Source organism: Harpia harpyja, chromosome 1 (assembly GCF_026419915.1).
Source record: "Harpia harpyja isolate bHarHar1 chromosome 1, bHarHar1 primary haplotype, whole genome shotgun sequence".
NCBI lineage: Eukaryota > Metazoa > Chordata > Aves > Accipitriformes > Accipitridae > Harpia > Harpia harpyja.
In genome coordinates this window covers 29503524-29514452 of record NC_068940.1, presented here as the reverse complement: position 1 = coordinate 29514452, position 10929 = coordinate 29503524, and the positions used below count along the sequence as shown (strand labels likewise).

Sequence of the window (10929 nt, the reverse complement as noted above, 5' to 3'; positions counted from 1 at the left end):
GGCGGTACCGGCTGTGTCCCCGCGGCCTCTGGCGGCCGAGCCCCACGTGGGGCCACGACCGGCCCGCGCCGCGGCTGGCTCGGCGGCTGGGGCCGGACAGGGTCCAGCGTGCGGCACACAGGGGCCGCGGCTGGCGGCGGTTGGCTGCCGTTCCTGCCAGGCGAGTTTTCGGCGTGGCCGCCCGGTCTCCTCGAGGCTCCCCCTTCCTGGTCGGCAGCCAGCAGCGGCAGATACCTGATACTCGGGTTGTGCAAGCGCGAAGGGGGAGCCTGGCCCTGCCCGGCCCTTGGGAACCACCCGGAAGGCCGAGCCCTGCCACCCGCCGGCCCCACCTGGAGAGGAGCTTAAAGGCCGGCCGGGCAGCCCCGCAGGCGCAGCGCCGGCTCCCGCACCATGCCCAAGGCCCGCAGCGTGCTCGTCCTGGCGGGGCTCCTGGCTCTCTGGGCAGAGCTGCCTCCGGCATCTGCCCAGAATGTCACCAGTGAGTATGAGCGCACGGCTCGGCATGGCACAGCTCGGCACAGCACGCCCCGGGCAACCAGCCGGCATCGTTCCCAGCCCAGGGGGTCTTCTGGGGTGGGGGTCGCGGCCGAGAGCCAGCCGGCAGCCGGCGCAGCCGGGCTCAGCAGCATCCCTCAACCCAGCCCCAGGGCTGGCGGCAGCATCTCCCGCCTCGGGATAGCGGCACTCGCCCCGCCGTGGGTCCGGCAGACCCGGCGCCCACCCACGCCCTCCACCTTTGCCTTGCAGCAAAAGCCGGCGTGTGCCCGGACCCGGCGACGGAAGCGGTGAACTGCACGGTGGGGTGCCAGTCCGATGGCGACTGCGAGAGCACCCTCAAGTGCTGCCCGGCAGCCTGCGGCAAGGCCTGCCAGAAGCCCGACGGTAACACTCCCTCTTGCTCCTGGCCCCTGATGCCTGGAGCCAGCCCCGCTGCCGCGAGCCGACAGCCCGTCCCAGCCAGTGGCACCGGTGCTCCGGGACGCGGTCGCGGCCGTGGGCCTGGGCGCCCTTTGCGCGTCTGGCTGCAGCGCGGTTATCGGGGGCTGCGCGGGGATCCCGGCAGGGTTGGGGTGTGCTCCCGCAGGGCCGTGCTCACCCCTTCCTCCCTCCAGCGACACGGGGGTTGAGCAGACGCCTCCGAACGACGCTGGGGCCGGTACAGAGGGCAGGGGCCCGCGCCAGTCCTCCTCGCAGCCCTTGCTGCCCGCTCAGCCTCGTGGGCGGCCGCCAGCCCGGGACGTGGGCACTGTCCTGCCTCCCGATCCCGTGCCTGGGAAGAGTCTGCCAACGGCGTCGTCCCCGGCCCCGCCACTGGATGTGGCCCCACAGCCACCCGGCTGAGTACGCTCACTGCACCTGCCTGCAAGGATAGAGCTGGCCTGGCTGTGCCGCAGTGGAGGACAGTGTGGTACAGAGCTGGGAGCCCAGTACCGGTGGCAGGCAGCGGCAGGCAGCGGGACAGCAGGGCAGGGGCCCCGCGCAGCCGAGGCACAGGCTGTCTGAGGGGCACATGCCTCCCACTGAGGCCCAGGCTGAGCCCAGGCACCACGGGCGCACAGCTGGGACTGTCCACAGCAGCTGTGGGGGAAAGCGGGGACAACACCGCCGTCGGGGCTGCGTTCTGCGGCTGCGCGTCCTGCGCCGGCCACGCGCCCCTGAGCGGGAGGCTGAGCGCAGGGACCGTGGAGGACCACCACGCCACGTGGCCTCCCTGATGTGTTCCCATCAGGTCAAGCTGGCAGGAGTGCCAACAGGCAGAGCCGTGGGGTGGGGAAGCCGCTGGCCAGCATGGGGGTCCATCCTCCATGGCAGCCAGGGGCCAGGGCCATGCCCACAGCTCCGGGAGCTGCAGAGTTGGCCCTGCCCTCATGCCAGGGCCAGCAGGTCTCAGGCCGTGTCCCTTTGTCTTTGCAGAGAAGCCTGGCACCTGCCCACCCGTCAGTCCAGGGATCCCCATGCTGGGCGTCTGCACAAACCAGTGCAAGACGGACTCCAACTGCTCCGGGAGCCAGAAGTGCTGCAGGAACGGCTGCGGCAAGGTCTCCTGCGTGACGCCCCTCCACTGAGGTCAGCTGGGCACCCGCCAACCCCAGGGATCCCACAGGACCCGTGGCATGGCACTCACACGCCCGTCCCGCTCACAGCCCCCTCCTCCCTTTGCAGGCACAGCCGTCTCTTGCCAGCCTGGCCGCAGGGAAGCTGCTGCCCGACGTGAGTCCTGCATGCCCAAGCACTGGCCCCGCACCATCCCCGCCGGCCCGGCCGCGGTCCCGGCTCAGAGCCTTCAGCCTCAGCTTCCTCCCTGGGGTCCCCTGCTCGGGGCGCGCCGCAGCCCCCTGCACTCTCACCAATAAAGCAGCCTCTCCCTGCCATGTCCATGGCCGCCTCTCTGTCCCACCGCGCTCCCGGCCAGGAAGCCGCTCTGCCTGCTCCCGGCCACATCCTGCCCACCACAGCTGCTGCTGGGCGCCAATGCTGGTGCCAGGGCCGCCTAGAAGGGCTCCACATGACAAGTGCCAGCACTGACTGGCTGCACCGTGTCTCCAAGGGTCCCCAGCCTGTGCCCCTGCCCGGGGCTGCCCCACAGCCCCATGGCTTGGGCTGGCCCATGGCCCCACAGCCCCACGGCCCCACAGCCCCACGGCCCCACAGCCCGGGCTGCCCAGGCATGCTGGCTCCTCCGCCTTTGTGCAGCCACGCTCAGAGCGGGGCCATTGAGGTGCAGCCATGTCCACGTCCCCTTGGAGCGGACCTGCTCTCTGCCCTGCAATGGCCGGGGGACGGGGAGGCTGCCAGTGTGTGCCATTACACGAGCATCACCCAAACCCTCTCCTGCCCCACATGATCCCAGCCCGGCAGTGGCACATCACCCATGGCAGAAGCCTGAAGGAGCCGTGGGCAATGAAGCCCACAGACCCCTGCCCCATGCCTGCCCCTGCCCCCTCCCTCTCCTGCCTGCTCAGAGCCGGGCCCCGCTCCTGCTCCTGCCTCGCTTTCCCTGGCACCTCCTGCTCCTCGCAGGGCTCCTGGCACCCCGGCCCTCCTGCGTCCACCCTGCTCCTGCTCCCAGACCCCAAAACCAGAGCAAGCAGTCCCACCTGGGGACTGGCACCCCCAGACCCCCCGCCTTTGGCAGGGGACAGTACACAGCCCGGTGCCTGGTGCCGGTTCCCCCCTCTCCCTGTGGTGTGGGCGCAAGCTGGTGCACCCCAGCTCAGCGCCACGGCTCTCCACAGCAGCTCTCCCTGCTCCGTGTGTGCTGGGAGGCAACCAGCGATGCTCCCCAGGCAGGACCGGGTGGACATTGAAGACCGGGGACAGAACACTGCTCCCCTGTGTCCCATCCCTGCTCGCCAGTGGGGAGCGCAGGAACTGGGGCTCTGGGAGCGCTGCCCGTCCCCCCGGCCCGGCTGCTCGCGGGTCACCGGTGACCTGGAAAGGCCGTGCTGTGGAGGATGCGTCAGCCACGGGCCGCGAGCCCAGCGCTGCCCCGGGAGTCTCCCCCGAGCTGGATTGTTCGTGCGCAGCGCTCCCACGGTCCCGATACAGTGCTGCCGTGGGAGGGAGCAGCTCGGTTCGGCTGGCCCCCACCCCAGCAGGGTTTAAATCCCAGCCAGTGGGCCCAGCAGCACGGCTCCCCGACAGCAGCACAATGCCAGGCAAGCGCACCCTTCTCCTGGCACTCCCTGGCACTGTTGGCGGAGCTGCCGCCCACCCTGGCCCAGCAGCACCGTGCTGGGTACCGGAGCACTGCCCCCGCGGTCACCCCAGCACCACGCCGGGCCCCGTGGGGACGCTGGCCCCCCGCCATCCTGCCTGTCCCCAGCAAAGCAGGCGAGTGCCCGGCGGGGGGGAGCGGAGCCCCACGCCCCCCCAGGCTGTACTTGCCTCTCCGACCACAGCTGCCCCGGTGCAGAGAAGTGCTGCCAGAGCGGGCAGGTCAGGACCTGCCTCCTCCCCACCGCAGGTACCGCCGGCTCCCCACGAGAGACACCAGCGCCGGGACCAGGCGATGGGTGGGATGCGGGTGGGGGCCGGTGCCTGTGTTGGGTGCCTTTTGTGTGAACCCCACTCCCTGGGCACGTGGCCGCATGGAGCATCTCCCTCTGCAGAGAGCCCGGGCTACTGCCCCCGCGCCGGCAGTGCCAGCGTGGTGAGGTGTGGGATGAGCTGCCACAACGACACTGCGTGCAGCCCCGGGGAGAAGTGCTGCACCCGCAGCTGCTGCGCCCGCTGCGTGCGCGCCGAGCCAGGTAAGGCTGCCTGGGTGTCCCCATGCTGGGCTGAGGATGCCACGGGACAGCCCCCCTGGGTCCACAGCCCCCCATCACTCCGTGGGAAAGCCACGGGCACTGTGGGGCCAGGCCGGCTGCACGCCGAGCCCCAAGCCTCCCCTCTTCTCCAGCCAAACCCGGCCTCTGCCCGCGGAAGCGCGCCCAGAGGAGCACCGCTGCCTGCCCCAACCGCTGTGCCGATGACCGGGACTGCCCCGGGGACCGCAAGTGCTGCTTCTCCGGCTGCGGGCTGGCCTGTGCCCCCCCGGACACAGGTACAGCCCCACCATCCCTCCTTCTGGGGCTGGGTGCCCGCAGGCTCCGCTCCCCCTGGGCCTGGGGCTCGCCAGACCCGCATCCCCCCCTCCCAAGCATGTGCTCCCCCATCACTGCCCATGGCTGCCCCACGGCCACCCTGCGGCTGCCCCACGGCCACCCTGCGGCCACCCCACGGCCAGCCTGCAGCCGCACTGGTGGTAGCACGGCTCTTCCGCCCCTGCGAAGTCCGGCGTGTGCCCTGCCGTGCTGCCAGAGAAGCCCCAGCGGCCATGCCTGGCCGAGTGTGCAGCCGGTGGCAGCCGTCCAGCGTGTGCCGCCGGCTGCGGCTCCCAGTGCCGCACACCCACCCTGGGCACAGCCCTGGCCCTCGTGAGCCCCTGGGCAGGAGCAGGCCCTCGGGGTGCTGCGGGAAGGGATCCCTGCGCCCAGCTCCTCTGTGACGGGTGGGCGATGGGCACGGGGCTGCACCCCATCCTGCACCCCCCTCCTGCAACCCATCGGGGCTGGGTGCTGGTGAGGACTGCAGCCAGGGTTGTCCCTCACTGCTCCAGCTGTCATCCCATATTGAGCTGTGACTGGTCTCACTGGGTCAGACTGGTGTGGGTGTGAGGTGAGCGGCTGAGGGCAGCATGGGGCTCCAGGAGGGAGGATGGGGGGGCAGGATGGGGACGGGGGGGGGGGCAGGATAAGATGGGGGCAGGATGGAGGCGGAGGCTGTGCCAGGAGCGAGGCTGGGGGAAGCAGGATCCCGGCACCGCAGTGGTCCCCTTTGTCACCAGGGTCCCGCCGTGCCGCAGCCAAGCCCGGCGCGTGCCCCGTGGTGCTGCGGGGCTCCCTGGGACCCTGCCTGGAGCTCTGTGACACCGACGGCGATTGCCCCGGGGCCGCCAAGTGCTGCACCACCGGCTGCGGCCACGTCTGCAAACCGCCCACCGAGGGTAAAGCCACCGGTGCCCTGTGGGGCTGGGACCCCCCGCGTCCCCTCCCTGGCCTGTCCCAGGCTGAGCCCTCCAGGCCAGGGCTGGCACCCCCTTGGCTGTACCCACCCTTCCTCGGGGCTGCCCCTTGCCGCGACCCTCCGAGGGGGCAATGGGAGTACGGACACCCAGCTGCTGTCCCCATGGGGCAGGAGCTGGGAGAGGGGCTCACCCCCTGCAGGCAGGGCAGCTCCCCCACCCCGGAGGGGTGCCCTGCCCATAGGAGGTGAGACCCTCACCCCTCCTTCTCTCGGCATGTGCCAGCGCGGCCCGGGCTCTGTCCCCCCGTGGCTGATGGTGACCGGGTGGCCGAGTGCCTCCTCCTGTGCCTGCAGGACAAGGAATGCCCCCCCGGCCAGAAGTGCTGCCTGCGGGGCTGCGGCCGGGCATGCGTCCCCCTGCTGCGGGGTAAGGCCCCCCCCCCCCCCAGCCTGCCACCATCCTGGGTCCCAGCACCCCGGGGGCACCGCGCAGGTCTTGCCACTGCAGCGGGTCCAGCCTGGAGGGGACTGAGGGGTGCCCAGGGTGGGGGCACGCCAGGGCCCCCCATCTCTCAGGGCGGGAGCACCCATCCTGCACTGACCGCCTCATCTGTCTCTTCCAGGGACAGCCTAGCCCCGGCCGGGAAGGGCTGCGCCAGGAGCTGCTGTTTCGGGGCCTCTCCTCACCCCGCTGCCATCGCACCCCTGTGGGTGAGCAAAGAGATGCTGCTGCCGGCAGTGCCTGCCACCCCTGTGCCCATCCCTGCGCCGGACCCTCCGCACTGCTGGCAAGATGGCACCGGCATTGCTCTGATGGGCCCTGGCCAGGGTCCCCGACGCCCCCAGCCCCTCCCAGCCATGCCACCAAGGGCTGCGCTCCCCCCGCACTGCCCCACGCCAGGCCAAGGCTGAATCCCCGTCAGCTCCGTCTGCTTCACAGCACTGAAACAGAATAAACCGGCACATGGCCGCTTTCTGCTCTGGATTGCCATCCCTGTGCTCTGCTGCAGGTTCCCGGGAAGCGCAGGCAGCCCTGGGCTGCGCGCAGGCAGGGAGGTGCAGGCAGGCACCCAGCAGCTGCCCCTGCAGGCAGGCGCTGCCCTGGGGCAGGGAGAGGTTCCCGTTTCCATGCGGGTGCCCTCCAGCCCCGTTGGTGACCGTCCCACCAGGTCCGGGGGCCGCTCCGACGTCCCCTCAGCAGTCAGGGATTGGAGTGCAGAAACCAGTTCCCTCGGATTCCTTGCACCGAGGAAGGGCTCATTTGCATCCCAAAGTGTGAAAACCTGGTTGGAAAAGCAGTCACGGGTCAGGGTAGATGAAGCACTGGGACAGGGAAGGGGGCAGGGAGCAGCACCCATGTGCCAGGGGACCACGGCAGGACCTGCTCACTCCCGGGTCCCAGCCCAGCCCCATCACCGTGCTGGGACACCGAGCTGGCCCAGGACACCTCTCCCACCGTGTGGTGCCAGATCCTGAGCAGCCCCGTGCACGGAGGCTACGCCTGGCTGAGCCAAGCCATGGCTGTGGGTCAACACCATGGTGGCAGAGCCGGCAGAGCCCCTTTGGCTGCTCCCACTGCAGCACCGGGATGAAGCCATGGGGTCTGTCCACGGCCCCCACCCCAGGGAGGCGAGGGGCAAGCAGGGCTGGAGGGAAACCCGGGCAGGGGGTCGCAGCCGGCTGTGGCGGGGGCGGGGACGGGGCTGTGCGCTGCAGGGGACCGACCCCAGCTGCCCTCCCCGGCCCCGCGGGTCACCCTGACCCAAAAGTGCGGCTCGGCCGGAGATAAGCGGGATGGGCTGGCGGGGCACCAGCAGGTTCTGGGAACTGCCCCTCCTCCTGCCCCTCCTGCCTGTGGCATGGCCAGCATGCCACGGCCGGCAGCCCCGGCTTCAGCTGCCTGGGCACCCCTGCCAGAGACTTTAAACCTGGCCCCGGCTCAGCTCCGGACATGCGCGACATCCCCAGCAGCACCATGAGGCCGGGGGTTTTCCTCCTCCTGGGGCTCCTCATCCTCAGGGCAGAGCCGGGCACTGCACCGGAGGAGAAAGGTGGTGAGTACCAGCAAGCAAAGCCAGCAGCTGCCAGGCACAGGTATCCTGGGGCCAGCTCCTTGCACCCTGGCCCCCACCACGTCCCCTCTGTCCCTGCCTGACACGTGCTGGTGGGCACCATGTCCTGGCCAGCTGCAGTGCCTGCGCCGCAGCCCCCGCTGCCTCAGGGACCCCAGTCCCACCCTGGGCTGCATGGGCATGTGCGCATCCCCTGCACCCCCATGTGCATCCCCTGCACCCTGCGTGCACAGCAGCTGTCAGCACCCAGGGGTGCGGCAGGGACCCTCCCGGCCTCGCTGGGCAGCCCCACACTGACACTGGCAGACCTGGATTTGGGACATCTGTGCCCACGGACCCCAGCACCTGGCCTGGCGCTGAGGAGGGATCTCCAGGCAGAGCGGGGTCTGCGTGGCGAAGGCGGGAGCAAGGAGGGTGCTGGCAGGGGCTGGGCAGGGGGACAGGGCTGCACGGACCCCCCGCACCTGCGTCCCTGCAGTGTCTGGGCTCTGCTCCTCACGCCTCCCATCCCTTCCCCACCCTTGCATGCAGCCCCCGACTACGGGGACGGACCCAAACCCCGGCGGAGGGGCCCCGGGCTGTGGGTGCCGCTTCCTGGGCACAGACCCCCAGTGCCGGGGCCCCCCTGCCGTGGGGGCAATGCTGGGGGCGGTTGTGCCCAGGTGCAGTACTGCTCTGCCAGCCCCAAGACAACGTCCGGGTTCCTTCTTTGTTTTAACCAAACAGCTGCTGTTTGGAGTGAAACCTCCCGGCAGCGTCTCTGTTTGCAGCCCAAACAGCACAGCCCTGCCTGGAGCCGGCAAGGGGTGTTTGCAGAAACTGCTGCTCCCGCGGAATCTCCCGGCTTGCAGGCAGGAGTCAGGCACAGGTGCCAGCTGGAGCTCGCCCACGCCTGTGCCGAAGGCAGGGCTGTCCCGATTTTCCCAGTGTGGCCGACATGAGCACAGGGTGCCAGGAGGAGGAGGAAGAGGAGGAGGAGGAGGCGGCAGCAGCGAGGAGCATGCCACTTGCAGTGAGGATGTACAGGGCAGCAGGATGCTCAGGGATGGATCCTGACCTCCAGCCGGTGCTGGCTCAGTGCTGGCTTCTCCCTGGCAGGGCCAGCAACACTCCTTGTGGCACTCGCTGCCTTGTGAGGGCACACACAGCCCCGTGCCGTGCCACCCTGTGCCGCACAGGTCTCAGTGTGGGGGTACGGCAGCCCCGGGGCCGTGTCGCAGGGGAGTCTCCAGCCCCGCTCCAACCAGTCCCTCTCCTGCCACGGCAGCAGGGCTGCCTGCACCCCAGGCTCTGCCTGGCAGCCCCAGGCATTGCCATCAGCCAGGCACTGCCGTGCCAGTGCATGTAAGCCAGGGCCCCCGAGAGGCCGAGCTCCTGCCCAGATCTTGCCCCCCCAGGCTGCACTCCCCGCTTCGGTCCCCTGTCCCCTGTGGGGGGGGACCCACACCCTGCTCCCTGGGGACAGAAGATGAGGAGCTCTGCTGCCTGGTGCTGCCCTGACGCTACCGTCCCACCGCAGGGGAGCCCCAGAAGCCGGGGAGGTGCCCGCGGGACTTCATGCGCTGCCTACGCCTGGAGCCCCCCCTCTGCGCCAACGACTCCAGCTGCCCTGGCTGGCACAAGTGCTGCCCCCGGGAGTGCCGGCTCCGCTGCACCCTCCCGGCAGAAGGTAGGGCACCGCAGCATGGCCACTGGCACCACCTCTGTCCCAGGGCAGCCGGCAGCCTTCTCCATCCCTGTCCCCATCCTTGTGCTGTCTCCATCACCATGGAGCAGCTCTTCGTGCGCTGCTGGCAGCCTCCTGCCCACGGCTCCCAAGGCCGGCATGGGGCATGTGGAGGGGTCCGGGACAGGGCACGTGGCAGGGTCCAGCCGGGGTCAGACAGAGGGGTCTGGCAGGGGCAGGTTTCCCGGCGCTGCCCCAGGACGCCGCTGGTGCAGCCTTACCTCTCAGCCCCACGCCACTCGGCGTTGCAGAGAAACCCGGCGCCTGCCCGGCGGCAGCCCCTGAGGGGCTCTTTTACCCCTGCTCCTTCCCCTGCCTGGAGGACAAGGACTGCCTGGGAGCGCAGAAGTGCTGCCCGCTGGGCTGTGGTCCTGCCTGCTTGGAGCCGGTGCAGGGTAAGGCCTCCGCGGGGGCCGGCTGGGAGTGCGGCAGCAGGAGAGCCCAGCTCACCGCGGCACCCCTCCGTGCTGTAGACATTTGCCACCTCCCCACCACCATGGGCTCCTGGGGCGGCCACACGCCGCTTCCCCTACACCGGCAGCTCCTGGCAGCTGCCAGGGAAACCCAATGCTGGGACGCGGCTGCTGGGCGCCGGGAGTGTGTGGACCACAGTGAGGGACCCAGGAGCCCCGGGGCAGGCAGGGCAGCTGGTTGGGTATGCTGAAGCCTCGCACCCGCTCTGCTATGCCAGACCGACCCAAACCCGGGAAATGCCCCACGGCACAGCCGGGGACAGCAGGGCCGTGCTGGGAGCAGTGCCGAGGCGACAGCGACTGCCCCGACGTGCAGAAATGCTGCAACAGCAGCTGCGGCAGCCGGTGCCTGCCGGCAGCCCCAGCCGGTGAGACGGGACAGGACGGGCAGCGTGGGCAGGGCCATGGCTCAGGGACCAGGGGTGATGCCAGCCCATCAGAGGATGCCAGCCCTGCCCCAGCCACCCCGCAGCCGCACCACCAGCGGAGGTGCCGCCAGGACCAGGACTGTCCCCCGTCCAAGGTGTGCTGTCACCAGCGGTGCAGCCGGGAGTGCCAAGCACACAGCCAAGGTGAGGTGGGTGGGAGCCGCCCCGGAGCTTCGACAGCTCTGCCCACCCCTGGTACCCACGGCTATGCCTCCGAGCGGTGCCGGGAGCCAAGGGGACAGGGACCCCGGTGAAGCAGAAGGGAAGGGCTGTGGGGACCTGCACCCCAGCCGCCTCCGGGTTCCCGGTGCAGAGCTGCCCTGCACCACAGCTGGGACCCCTTGGCACGTGCAGGGCAGACGCTGCCCCAGCCCCACTGCTGCCTGCATTGCAGAGCGGCACCAGGGGAAGAGCTGCCGTGGAGACGGGGACTGCCCGCACCCGGAGACATGCTGCCAGCACCGGTGCAGCCCTGAGTGCCGCACCGAGGCAGCAGGTGAGTGCCGCGGCTGGGGCAGGAGCCACGCGGGGCCACACTGCGCCACGCTGCCTCCTCAGCTGCTGTCCCAGTGAGGGCCAGGGCAGGAGGGTGTGGAGCGGGGCTGGGTGGGCACCCAGGACTGACGGCGGGGACGGATGCATCCCAGTTCCCGTTGGCATCCCCGGCCCTATGTGCAGCCACAAGCCATCTGCCTCACAGGGGCCCCCACGGCCAC

At 70.5% G+C, this 10929-nt stretch overlaps 1 protein-coding gene across 1 annotated transcript; it reads left to right on the top strand.

Moving 5' to 3' along the window:
• Positions 1 to 271: 271 nt before the first annotated feature.
• On the top strand, positions 272 to 2368 carry LOC128139924 (WAP four-disulfide core domain protein 2-like). Its single transcript, XM_052783065.1, has 4 exons — positions 272 to 481; positions 751 to 885; positions 1918 to 2070; positions 2167 to 2368. Exons 1-3 carry the CDS (start codon positions 394 to 396, stop codon positions 2067 to 2069), a joined length of 375 nt encoding a protein of 124 aa, XP_052639025.1. The 5' UTR covers positions 272 to 393; the 3' UTR covers position 2070; positions 2167 to 2368.
• The last annotated feature ends 8561 nt before the right edge of the window (positions 2369 to 10929 follow it).

Excerpts from the sequence above, each read along its gene's own strand:
- LOC128139924 (XM_052783065.1), top strand. The coding sequence starts at position 394 with ATGCCCAAGGCCCGCAGCGTGCTCGTCCTGGCGGGGCTCCTGGCTCTC. Across the intron at positions 482-750 it reads ATCTGCCCAGAATGTCACCA|CAAAAGCCGGCGTGTGCCCG; the intron begins GTGAGTATGAGC and ends TTTGCCTTGCAG. Across the intron at positions 886-1,917 it reads GGCCTGCCAGAAGCCCGACG|AGAAGCCTGGCACCTGCCCA; the intron begins GTAACACTCCCT and ends TTGTCTTTGCAG.